The 13,818-nt window shown below is 43.0% G+C and overlaps 1 protein-coding gene across 1 annotated transcript in view; it reads left to right on the top strand.

Moving 5' to 3' along the window:
* NIPAL2 (NIPA like domain containing 2) overlaps positions 1 to 13,818 on the top strand; it is a 55,898-nt gene that overhangs the window by 31,327 nt on the left and 10,753 nt on the right. Inside the window, 3 exon segments of the mRNA XM_042036316.1 lie at positions 4,034 to 4,093; positions 6,070 to 6,191; positions 12,157 to 12,253. Coding sequence (XP_041892250.1) covers positions 4,034 to 4,093; positions 6,070 to 6,191; positions 12,157 to 12,253 — 279 coding nt within the window.

Genomic DNA, 13,818 nt, shown 5'->3' with positions numbered 1-13,818 from the left:
CCCCCAAGCTGACACTTCGGCGTAACTCATCTTACCCCAAATGGGATGCCAACAGTGGAATTGCATTTACTAGACCTCTGCTGAATGCAGAGAGCCCAGACATGGAGTACTCAAAACAAACAAACAAACAAACAACAACAGCAAAAAAAAATCACTGAGATACCAGTCCTTTAAGCAACAGGTCTTTGCTGTGACAGAGACTGTCTAGGTGAGTGGGCTGAGGTGGGATTTGTGAAAGCTGTGAGAGCAGGGAGACAGAGCAGTAATTAATTCCTGCACTATATTGGATGTTGCTGCTTCTTTCCTGGTTTTTGTCCCTTCTTTTTTCTCTAAACATAGGTAGCTCTGCTATTACCAGTGTTGCCTGGATACCATCAGTGTCTTCACTCCAGCAAAGTCATCACTGAAAAATTGAATAAAGAAAACCGTATCAGGCAACTTAATTTCAATGAGGCATTTTCAGTTGAAGATCCTTTTATTGCACTTACTCATTTGCACAGATCCCCATCACTCTTGATACAGTTTAATTTTATGACTTCTGCTATATCTGATTTTCTACTGAGTGGAAAACAGAGGCATGATTGTTACAGCAGGGATTACTGTAACAAGCATATATCAAACCAGGAGTCCCGTGGAAAAGAATATATATGGACAGATTCATGGTAGATGTTTCAGAGAGATGTTTATTTCTCCAGCCGTATGGCCGGGGCTGTGCTCAGGAGCTCCCCCAGTCACGGGACCCGAGGGTCCTTGGCCACACCGGGGAACCCAAACCAACCAATGGGGAATGAATCTGAGCAGGGGCAGGGGAACCCCGTGCCTCCCCCCCAGGGCCCATCTCCCAGGGCTCCATGGCAGGGGAGGGACCCCAACACCTCACCCGTTTTATTTTAATAAAAGGAGAATGAAAACTACTGGATAAACGTAACAAGAACAGTTTCAAGACAAAACAAGCCACCCTCCTGCGTCTTTAAATGTCCAAACAGATTCTGTGGAACATCTTAAGGCTGACAGAAGGGAGACAGAGCTCTCCGGGCATGCTTTGTGGGGAAACTGAGGCAGGAGAGGGTTTAATTTCTTCTCTCCCTCTTTTCATCCCCCCCTCGGCATCGGAGAGGAATTGTAGGGAAATGGAATTGTATAGGGAAGCCATGGGGTGAAAAACGGATTAGGAATAAACTGGGGATGGGGTAAACTTAGGAAAGGGTTCATATTGGGTATAGGGTAAAAGGGGAAAGTAGGCTGTGGGTAGGGAAATTGCTGGGATGGATATTGTTTATAATTTTGTGCATAACGGCTGCCTTTGACGGGAATACCCCCAGGCCCAGTAACATTTGCTGCTTGTAAACCCTTCTTTCCTTGAACTATATCAAATTGTACAACTTCCCCATCTCCTACACTTTGCAGGTAATTTTTAGGGTTATTCCTTTTAATGGCAGTTCTATGGATGAATAAATCTTCCCCTGTATCATCTCGTGTTATAAATCCATAGTTGTTTTTTACATTGTACCATTTCACAGTTCCTGTGATTTTCATTGCTATAACTGCTCCTATCACGTGCTTGCGTGTTTGTTGTGGTTGCTGGTCCCGCGTGGCCGCCACCTCACTGACTCCGACGTCTCGGCCGGGCCCCCGCGTTGCGGCTGCTCCGCGCTCTCCGAGCGGCGCTGCTCCGGCGCGTGTCTGGGCTCTGCGCGGCCCCGCGTTGCCATCGCCGCTGGCTCCGTGGCCTGTGAGCGGTTCTGCTCCGCAAACTCCACGCTGCTTTGAGAGCGGCCCCGTTTCAGCTCGGTGCTGCGCTGCGCGGCTTCTCGTGTCGCTGTGGAAGCCGCCGCTTCTCCCTCCGCAGGGCTCTCCGAGCCGTGTGCTCAGAGCGGGCTGCCACGCCAATGCCCGGTTCCTGGCTGCTCGTGGCCCACAACACCCACGGCACCTGCGGCATCGCTCCCTCACTCGCGGCCGCGTGGCCGGGGACCCCGAGACAGGGATGGGGTCCGTGATAAGGCGCGCGCTCCCGAGGGGGCCGGGCGCATCCAGCACAGGCACCTCCGCCGGCATGGCTGCAGTCATGTGCTCCCGGTATGGCGGCCGCGTGGTCTCGGCCATGGGATAGGTATGATCTTCTGCTTTGGGGGTAATGGGACCATACAAATGCTCCTCAAGAGCTTCACTGATTACAAGGTATGCACGGAAAGCTTCTCTTTGATCCCTTGCCTTATCCCAGATCTCGTCCCAGAAACACCCCTCACAAGATCCAGGAGGTTCGATATCAAAAAGTAAGTCTCGAGAAATATAGGAGAACCTTTTGAAAAGCCAGATAAAAAAGTGTTCTAGATCTCCTGGTTGCATTACTTTTTTGTTTTGTTGTTCAAGGATTCCTTTTACTTCTAGATACATTTTTTTCTGTGGCTCAGAGAGCCCCATTTCCCACGATTCTTCCATAGTCCAGAGAGAATATCCAAACCAAGATGAGAAGAGAGAGGTCTAGAGTGGTTTTTTACTCACGAATTTCCTCAGGGATCGGTGTCGTGGCCGCATTCTCCACTGTAACACGCATATATCAAACCAGGAGTCCCGTGGAAAAGAAGTATATATGGACAGATTCGTGGTAGATGTTTCAGAGATGTTTATTTCTCCAGCCGCATGGCCGGGGCTCTGCCCAGGAACTGTTCCAGTCACGGGACCAAGGGTCCTTCTGCCCGCGCAGGGAACACAAACCAACCAATGGGGAATGAGGTTGACCAGGGGCAGGGAAACCCCGTGTCTGCCCCCCAGGGCCCCTCTCCCAGGGCTCCATGGCAGGGGCAGAGACCCCAACACATGATGGTGAATTCCAGTTCTCTGTTTGCCTCTTGGTATGAACCTCTCTAGATTTTTCTAGAGTACATTTACTAGCTAACCACAAAGTAAATTTTCCATGAGAAGAATTGAGATAATGAGGCAAAGATAGTTGTAAAAATGTTGGACTGTTATTTCAATAATAAACCATTCTGTAGACAAGTACAGAGCTCTTGTAGCAGCATCCCATGACTCTGTTTCAACACATCCCTTTGCTGTCCCTCCTGAGCAGTCTTTCTTTGAGGTTTTTGGATGAATCTAACATCACTGATGCACCTCTCACAGAGGACTTTGCTCATCTCTTTTACATAGGAGCTATCCAGCCTCTTTTTCTTCTTTTTAGAGGTAGATGTCGTGTGCTGGAATAGAGCCATGTCTCCCAGTCTCATCCATCCTAAATTCAAAGCCCTTCTTTCCTCTCTAGCACATGTCCACACTGAGCTGCTCACCACAAAACCTGCCCCAACCACTACTGCTGCTCATCTTCCCATTGCTGCCCATCCTGAAGAGGTACGACTAGGAGCTGGCAGAGGTCAGATGCAAAAGCTGAACAAGAGAAAGTGTTTCCCAGAAAAGAGGAAATAATTTCTAGGACTCACTTCCATTTTTCTCCTCCCTCAGAGCGAGTCACTCTGAAAGACCATGGACAGTGCTCCCATACGGTACCTGTGTGGGGTTTTCTCCCTGTTTGCAGAAGTCATGACCACTTAGTTCATACTAAATACTGTGTTTTTGCAGTGACTTTCATCTTCTCAATTGTACTGCTGGTACTTTACCTATAAGCCTGTACTGCTGTTTCTTTACTTCTAAGCCTCTAATACATTGAAGACTAAAGAAGCAGAACTTTATAGCTCTATGATGCAATTTGCCTTAAGCCAGTCCATACAGCAAAATGGGGGGTGAAACAGTAAGGCTGATCAGTGCCCAGTTTTCCTGTTTTAGGCAGTGTCCCTGCGTGGGAAATAGGAAGGGCATCTTTTCAACCACGTAAGAGCCTGCTGGATACGTCTGAAATCTTACAGAAACTGAGCGTTGGTTGGCTGCAGGAATGGACTGCTGGCTGTTTATATCATGGTATGGTGCAACAACACCACCCATGAGATATATTTAAACTTGTCCCAGGGCAGGTTTTTGTTATAGCACTTGATATTCTAAAAAATATATATATATATAAGTCTTTATATTTCTATTCTAGGTAGTGCATTTATTTCTGTCTTTTTCCTAAAGAAGACCATGAGGACTGCTGATATATTGGGTAAGTAAGCATTTGCTAATCTAGACGTGTGCTGCCATATGCTTAGCAAGCTGTAACTCTCACGCAGCCCCCCACCTTCACACTCCCACTTTCCCAAGCAAGTGTTTCAAGGCAGATACTTTTAAAATTGGGAAGAAGTGATAGAAAGAGAGAGAATCTTCATTGCATGAGGAAAAGACTGTATTCCCAAATCCTCTGCTCTTACAACCGTAACTCATTCCTTATGTGGCCTTATTGCTCAAATTTATTTTCATTTTCTATTTTTGCCTATGAGATTGTCTTTAGTATTATATTTATGAGTACAACACAGAATTAATAAAAACGGGGAAGTTATTGAGTTACTCATTCAAATACAAGATTTTTTTTTTCTTACTGCATACATATTGCACAAAAATGCAAGCTCAATTTAAAGTGATAACTTCCCTTCTGGTTTTAGTATTATCACTTCAAAAAACAAATAATCATATTGTCAAGTGTTCAGTTGGGAAATGTGGTCTTCACTGTAAAAGCCTGTCAACTTTTTGTCTGTGTCCAAGATTTTTTTGCATATCAAAACTTCTCGCCTTGAACACAGTAATAGTGAGAGAAAAGCACATTTCAGGGTTTGGGCTTTACACCAAACCATCTCAACTGGGACAGTGCACCTGATACAGGGCACCTGATATTTCTGTGGGTTCCTAGCATCTAGGCTTGATTGTCCAAACTGTAGTGAGGACAGCTGTTCTCATGAATGTGTTGGAGAGATCTGTTCCGTATCATTCCAGGAATGCTATATACGATTTATTTAAGTTTGGAATCCAAGTTTGCCAGCTCAGCTGCTAAATTCACCCCCCCCCCCCCCCTTCACTGATCATGTTTCCCTTATGGCCTTATACACTGTGTGTTGCTTTAACTAGTGTTCAGCTGATTTATTTTATTTCTGTGAGTTTGACTTTGCAAGATGGATTTAACAATGTTGCTACATTCCATAAGAATGAGCTGTACAATGGGAAATATGGTGATGGTTTTGCAAGCACATAAATATAACACAGTTCTGTTTTTCCAAGGGAGCTGTGTGAGATAGCAGTGCCAGCAAAGCCCTCTGGATGTGCTTTGTTTTGTATTCCTGAGCCTTGCATTCTGTGCCGATTTATAGGCTTACCAAGAATTTTAAAGATTGCTTGAAGAAAAATTGATTAGCTAATATCTTCCTTAATCCAATACAGTTTATGATCTTAGGATCAGCTCACTTCTATCTTGATACTTCAGTGAACATCTGTGTTTGTCAGTTGGATGTCCACAAGGCAGAACTTGCAGATTTTTATTAGAAACATAATAATGCAAGTTCAACCTTGAAAGGGGCCCTGGCAACCTAGTGGCTGAAGAGTCTATTGCAAATCATCCTTTTATAGAACAGTTCATAGATCTGCAAATACAACAGGGAGTGGCCAGAATGTTGACCTTATCACAGCTTTGCATGAGCACTTGACTGGCACATATGTGTTGCATCTGATGCTTCCAGGGCAGGTTGATAGCTGGAGCAGGTCTCTGTGGCCACACTGACTTTGGGACAGTTATGTTTATTTACACTGGTAAATGATCCAGCTGACTGCACTAGTAGGAAACTTGTCCTTTCAGTTTAGGCTAAGTTTGTGTGATGCACCTTTTGCCTGTGAGAAATACAAAGGATTGATTCTTCTTTTTCATAAATTTGGGTTTAGAATTGACAGTATTTGAAAATGCATTGTTGAGTTGGAACCCTAATTCACATGACTTTACTGACAGCTTTTTTCACATTTCCAAAATTCTTTGAGTCTTTAATAAAAATTAGAATAGATAAGGCCACAAATGCAAGGCAATCCAATTGGCTAAGTACAGATCTGCTTAAATGGACTTAAATTTTCTTCTAGAAAATATTTCCAAACCAGCTGAAGATCAAGTATGACCATGATTACCAAATACTGTATTGCCAAACTAACGTGTCCTTTTTTTCAAAGGAGGAACACTGACTATAACAGGGATATACTTGTTGGTGACATTCACTCCAAGTGTACCTCAAGAGCTCACAGCACGACAAGTACAGAATTACTTAGTCAGCTGGCCTTTTTTGGTATATTCAGTGAGTATCTGCTTCACACTACTCCCTTAATCAGAAAAACTAGGGTTACTGGGCTTTTTACAGCATTATGAATTAGTGGCAGAAAAAATGCTCCTGAAGATAAATTGTGATTTTCATAGGAAAGAAAGTCCCTCATCATCCTACTGAATCCAAGCTGAAAATACGCAGCAACAAAAGATATTTTTTAACTACATATCAGGGGAAAATCATAATTGTGCAGTATCAACAAGACTGGAAAGATTTAGATGTTTGGGGAACAAGAGGGAAAACCTAAATATTGGTACTGCTTAAATTTCCTATATATGTGTTCATGCCACCCTGTCTGCCTGTACATCTAAGTTACAGGGCTTTTCTGGAATGTGATGGAATTGTGCTTTTAAAAATCAGGCTATGTGTGTTCTTGGTCCTGCTGTTGTTCTTTCATAATATTCTGTTTTATTCTTAAGCCTGGCTGAAAGGAGCTTTGCAAGGAGCTGAGATGTGAAGGGGTGGCCTACTTCACTGCCACTTAGGTTAATCTGAACCTGAGTTGGAATTCAAATACAAAAATACCATTTTGATTAAAGTATCTGTATACAAACTTCAAACACCATACATCTTCTTTGATGTGTTTAATTAACATCAGGAACAAGACCGAAGTGAGTAGGATGAACTTCTGTCCCTCTTTTCCTCTGGAAAGCTGAAAATGTTTTCCTTCAGCTGAATGTAAAAGATGCAATCTAGGAGCTTCAGAAGCAGTTAGTTTTTCCCAGAGACGTGACTCACTCAAGTTAGATTCTTAGTGCCCAGGCTTTTCTCAGTAAGATTCTCAGTTAGGAGGCCACTGAGTAGACAGTTTAAGGACCTTAATCTTTTAGCTAAACTTCAGACTTTACATGCATCTAACTATCCATGAACTACTGATTAAACACAAATGGCATCCTACCATAAAAAATATTGATCCTCGCTTTCAATTTGCTGTGCATTTTAAACTCTCTCTCTATTTTTTGTGCCCTTTAAAAGATCCTGAAATATGGTGATAAGAGCTCAGTGGAAGAAATTAATATTCATGCTGTATAAATCACAGCATGTCCTTTCAGTCAGGCAGTAGAGAGGCTTTTGAAGGCAATACCCAAGAGTTTTGGGGTACCCAGTAAGGGTAGCTTCAGCAACCACAGGAGCTTCATGCAATCAGCAGAGTAAGAGGAGGGAGTTCAAAACAGGGGTATCAGTGCTCTTTCTTTTCTACTGAACATCACCCTCTACCATTCCGTTCCACTTACAGATGATAAAGTAGCCTGACATTTTAGGCATGGTTTTTAAATTGTTGATTCACCCATTTGTGCAGAAATGGTGGAGAGAGAAATCTCCCTATCCATGCCCAGTGGCACCAGAAATTTCTGTGTGGTATACCATTCCAATTTTCTTGAAACCAACACGTTGATGGAAAAGGGCTTTTCCCCACCTCAGTACTTTTTTGACTTAATTTCAGGAAAAGTTTTCAAGAATACAACTGAATGAGTAGGAAGACTGTGCTGTATTCTTCTTAGGAGACACTGGGAGGAAGTAGTAGGTAACCCCTGAACTTTCTTTCCTCCTCTTACCTCTTTTCCTACCTCAGCTAGCATCTTACTCTACATGTAGAGCATAGGTTGTAGGGAAGCATGGAGTAAGTACACAGCAAATCTTCTTGACTCAACAGTATATCAAGTTTTAATTGTTCCTTCTGTTCCATGGATCCATCTGTGTTGAACTTCCTCTGACCAAAGAAAAGGGGTGAGTGAAAGGCTCCACAAGAGACTCTGAGATACCAGCCTGGTTACCCTGGTATGCTGCTGGAAGATCAGGCAAACCCTGCTGTAAACATTCTCTTTGGGCAGGGAACGAGCTCTTCAAAATTGTTTGTAAAATGCCTAGCACAGGTTGGCTGTTGGCATAAAAAAGTGCAGCAGAAGCTGCAGAGTTTCCAGTATAAATATACAGTGAGGAGACAGTACGGAAGTATAATGCAGTGCAACAGTCTTTCTAAAAGTAGCCCCAAAGTGTGGTCTGCTGACAAATACAATGCTCCAGTGGTACAAAATATTTTCTGTGGGTGGCAAACCATCCCCATGTGGCACTCCACTGGTATATTTTGCAGAAGTAGCCTCTAATTCCCACAAGACAGCTTTGAGTCATCTTCTGAGACTCTGCAGTAGCATAATTATGTCTGAGCAAGAATGACTATCCTAGATTGTTTTTTTCTCTTTTGCTTATGCGCACTTTTGAGTTTCTACAGAAGGCCTAAATCATAGATGAAGCTCTTAGGTTTCCCTAAACAGAAGCATAGTAAGAATTGGGTTGTTAATATTTAATCTCTGCAAAATCAGTCTCAAAACATTTCTGCTTTTCTTTCAAAGTGCCTAGAAGACTATCCTGTATATGCCAGAAAAACAGCTGAGGCAGACAATGTGGTATTTTGTTCTGGTGCCTTCTGGTAATGCTTAGAAACATGAAAAATACGATTATTAAAAAATGTTGATGAGATGTGAGCTTGAGGAGACCTCAGTAGAGAATAGTTATAATAGCAAAGATGATTGTAAGCAGGTGAAATTCCTTCCGTTCCTCTAAACAGAGTATGTGAAGCTCATATAATCTCTGCACTTCCCATTCCTGGACTTCATATTTATCACTACCACAGCTATCAGTGATGAGAGTAAGGTCTGTTTTGGGTAGGAAGCATCTGGGGCACCCCAGAAGGGTTCCTGGCTGTGTGAGGCCCTGTTAGGAGCTATGCACTTTGCTTGCAATGTGACTTAATTGTCACAGACTCTCCCTTGTCTTCTCATTAAAGATGACCTGTAAGTTGGTCACCAAGTGACAGAGAACCATGGAAGAATAGTTAGGCTGCTGGGCAGCACTAAGTGAGAACTAACTGTTTGAATTTCCTGCTTAGCATGTGAGATTTGACAGAGCTGAGTAAACTGAAACAGCAGCCCTGAAAGCAAACATAATTTATCTGCCTAGGTTTGTCACAGGACTGCCATCTCTGGCTCTATACCATGGCTGCTCTTGGGGTTTCCCTGGGAGGTAGAGGCAGCCACGTACACGGACCTGTGCACCTCTTCCAGAGCTGCCATCAGGGACTCCAATGTCCTTTTGATGGTTTTTCTTGGCTGTTTCCTTTCAGACATGTCTTCTTGGTGGGTTAGTTTACTTTTAAGCAGGAGGAGACCGCAGTGGAGTTTTATGGTAGCTTTAGCAAGAGAAGAGATCATGAAACAATGAGGACCAACAGAAGGCTGATGGACAAAGCCAGCTACGATGGTCTGGTTCAGTCAAAGCTGGTGCTGCTTGGGACTACCTGCCACTGAAGTGGAAGAGAGAGTGGAATGAGAGAGCTGCTGTGATGGAGCAGTTTGAGCCAGTGACTGTCCCTTGGCTTGTTTTTGGATGATTGTTCTTGCATAGTTTGAAATCTCAGTGACAGATGGTGATGGTGCTTCCCCCTGCTATGATTGTCTAGAGGATATAAAATGAATCAGTGTAGGTGTAGCTGGCTGCCTGCAGTAGGGTTGTCTCATGGGTTTCTGCACACTCTGGTAACCACCCAAAGGGTCTGGAAAGGGTGTCTGGTGCTCAGGTTTGCACTGGTGAGGGAAGCAGATCTCACAGTGCTGTCACCTGGTGCCGTGGCCCAGTCCCAGTCACACCATCCTGTGTGCCAGACCTGAACTGGTGTGTCATGGAAGAGGACACCTAGGACATCTCTGGGACTCCTTTCTTAACATGAGTACCTTTCTGAGTGGGGAATATTTATTTAGCATGGATTTCTTCTATTCTGTTACCAATTGTTCACTGTCAGAATAGCAAATGAAGCTACTTGGTGGCTGTTGTAGCTGCAGCCTGATAATGTGATATTCCCCTCTGGCCCTAAGAGGGCCAGTGGCACGAAGGGCAAAGCTGCCACCTTTACTTCTCCTCTCAAGTCCCATCAAAACCCTGTTATAGTTTTCAACAGGGAGGCCAAGATGAACTCACCTGTCTGCAGACCTTGTCGTTTATTGTGCCTTGGTTCCTGATTTAGACATACCCAGTGCTGCACTGTTGAATAAAGCTGGAGAGGCTGGCCAAATTACTTACTGTGAGACTGAGGCAAAAGCCTCTTTTTCCACCAGCTGGTGGCCCAGCACTCATGTCTGGGTGCAAGCCTAGTGGGGAGGGACATCAGTCTGGAGGAAGATGAGACCAGCGCTTCACAAGAGATTGCAAAGATTATTCAATTAGGATTAGCCCAGTAACCCAGGAAAGCTTTTGTTTGTTTTTTTTTTAACCAACAGCCAAAGGCTTTATTCTATTCAACACACGTAAAAACAAACAAACACCAACCAAACACCCCATCAACCAACCAAATTTGCTGTTTTGGTTTTTCTAATCTTGTGATAAAAAGTTACATTTTCTAAAGAAAGGTGGTATAAAATCCAAATTTGTGTTCTTCATGTTTTGAAACACAGTTGTCTCTTGGTTGTCTTTGGGAGCAAGGGATCCACGTGAAGGTAAATAAAAATTAAATTAAAGCATAATTTGATTCTGCTCATATTTTTAAACACTACTGAACTGGGGAGGGTATAAGTGTGGCAGAGAATTTTAGTAACTGGGCATAGCTGACAGCTTTCCTTCTGCAGTCACTCTCCAAAATGAGAAATGGGCTACTTACATTATGTAACCATCACTAGTAACTGTGCTGTCGCCTCTTTGGAAATTTCCTCAGCACAACACCCAGGTACTTTTGAGTCTACTGCTGCCATATGGTTGCTGTTGGTTTAAGAATGAAGTGGCATTATGAAACATAAAATAGTATGCTGGTGATAAAAATCAAAAAGATTAACAGGTGTTTCCATGATTTGCTTTGTTGGAAAAAAATAACAATAACGAGATTCAGTAATGATGACAATCTCATTTTCTGTCTTATTTCCCCCATTTGATTACTTTCTGACATGCACAAATGAACTTCTCTATCTTCATGCTGTCTCTAAGGCTACCGGGCTCCTGAGCACCCCTTAGGTGCAGAGGTGCATCACTCCTGCTTTCGTAAGTCTCTGGGCTTCACAGAAGCTTTATGGCCCTTGCACTTGCTGTTTTCTTTAGGCATAGAGAGGGATATTTGGGCAACCCCTTTGGGTAGAAGGCAAAATACCCATGCTGTTGAGATGGCAAAAGGCAGGAGTTACTGAGGGAATCTGCAGATACACATTAACAGCAAGTCAGCAAATTTAACTGTCTGTCATTTAGCTGTCACATGTTATTGAAGGAGCAAAACTGGACCATGCATGGTGTAGGTAAACCTGCTTCAGCATCTCAACATGTCCTGTGGTGTGGTCTAGTGTGTCATTGAACTTTTCAAGGTAAGCTCCTGGCAGGTACCTGTGATTTGAGAGCTATCACGTGAAATAAACGCTTTCCTCCTTATGATGTAAGGCAGAGAATTTGGACAAAATTTTGAGGGGAGTTTTTAGTAGGAATGATGAGAAGGGCAAAGAGGGTAGCAAAAATAAGCTTTCACATCACAAAGAGTGAGTGGCATTAGGAATACTATAGCTAAAAGGAAAGATTGCTCTTTCTTTAGCTAGGTGCTTTACTCCATAAGAATTATAAACAGAGTTTCTGTAAGTATTATTACTGATAAATATTGGTACTTTTGCTGTCACATTAAAAAAAAGTCTTCTCAACATTACCAGTGATAAAATACAGGTAGAAGTGCAAAAATAAAAACTAAAGATATAAGAAATGCTCAACATTTAACTTTTGCTGTAACAGGAAAGATAAATGACAACAGTTGTTAGCTCAGTCAACTGTCAATAGTTCTTTTTTAGCAGAAGATATTTTACAAAGCCATTTTTCTTTGAACAGGTGGAGCAGCAAAAATGAATATGACATCTCAAAGACTTTGAATGAAGCAGTTATTACATAGTTTCACAGCTCTAACTTTCTTCTCTTTTATTTTCAGATTTTAGAAATTATAATATTCTGCATTCTCCTCTATTTTTACAAAAGAAAGGCTGTGAAACACATCGTGGTTTTGTTAATGATGGTAGCACTACTGGGTAAGAACATATTATACAGTTAAATGTTCCTGTCTGTTACTTGATAATTCCTTGTCTCTCTGGATAGTTTAGATTAGAGCCATTTCAAAGCAGTGTGCTCTAGGAGAATCATTGAAACATTTCACATGATTTTTACTGGAGTCTCTTTGTGAAGAGAAAAGCTGATTATGAAACGTAGTTTCTATGCTTATTTCTGGGACTATTTCTTTTTACAGATACCCTCAAATTAATATGCTATGTGCAATGGTATTCTGAAACTTTTTTAAAATAACACTTTAGGTTTAGATCCTGGGAAAGTGGACTATTTGAAACTTTGTTTTGGAGAGCAAGCTGTGAAAATCATTTCTCTAAAACAGAGCAGCTGAGACCTTGTAAGTGCTCTGTAAACAAATGCAGTGATATGCTGTGACTGTACAACAACTTTAATTATCTCTGACTGTTTGCATATGCAACATTTCATATTTTACCACCTTTCCTGAAGAAGAACAAGAATGCAGTGGGCCACTGAAGTTTGTTTTCTATCATTGTCACCACAATCAATAACCAGGGAAATACGGGAGACCATTTTATCAGCAGCTTTCAATAAAGTTAAACTTGAATCAGTTTTGAGAAATGTCAGGAGGTCATCTCTAAAGGTCCTATGCTTGCAGGCTTATGTGAAGAATTTTCACCACCCCGTGTGACAAATTCTCCTGTCCTTGTCTTGTCATTTCTCCGTGAAACCCTCATGGCACACCACAAGTCTTTGGTTGAAGTGAGAGGTGCTTAAACTGTGCCATTGAAGTCAAAGGTTATTTTTTTACCGAGTTCAGTGGGTGCACGTATCAGTCTGCGAAGATTTACACATTTCTAATGGAGACGACCATGAGGGTTTTGATAAAATAGAATTTCACTGAATTTTGCCAGGTACAAAATTTTGATTTAACTGAGTGTGAAAAACTCTCACAGATTTATTAACTCTCTTCCTTCAGATCCCTCCCTGACTGGTTCCTTACTCAGCTGAAAAGCTCAGACTTTCAGAACAACTTTTTGGGGACAGTCATCCCATGTAGGTTTCCCAGCGCTAGGAACGTTAGGATCTGTAGCTCTGCAGAAGCACTGAAGGATTTCCACGCTCCCTGCAGGAGGCAGAGGTGAAAGAGCCCCCAGAGCCTTAGGTCTAACTGGAGGAGGGAAGTGTGAGTGTGGCTATCCCCCAACTCCAGTGCTAGCACAGAGACTTGGAGCTTTGGCAAAGCTCGCCTGAGCTGCTCTGCAGCTTCCAACACGGCCATGTGGAGCATGAAGCACTGTGCACTCCTGAGCAAAGGTCCAGCCTCCTTCTGCATAACTGGAAGCCTAAAGATTTCCAGATGTGTTCCTACACATCACTGCTGCAGTTCTGGGCTTGCCCCAAGCAAGCCCTGGGAGACCTGGGCAGTTGGTCTGTACAGCCCTGCTTTGCATCCTGCCAGCCCTGATGCTGCCAGTGTGAAAGGGACACACAGAGCTGATGAACAACAGCAAGGCTGCAAACCTGTGCCCTCGCAGGCACTAACTGCAGTTCGGTGGTCTGGCTGCAATCA

The sequence above is a fragment of the Corvus kubaryi genome, unplaced genomic scaffold (assembly GCF_017639235.1).
Source record: "Corvus kubaryi isolate FWS band 111438036 unplaced genomic scaffold, C.kubaryi_AGA036_p1.0 37385, whole genome shotgun sequence".
Classification (NCBI taxonomy): Eukaryota; Metazoa; Chordata; class Aves; order Passeriformes; family Corvidae; genus Corvus; species Corvus kubaryi.
This window is presented reverse-complemented; position numbering and strand designations above follow the sequence as displayed.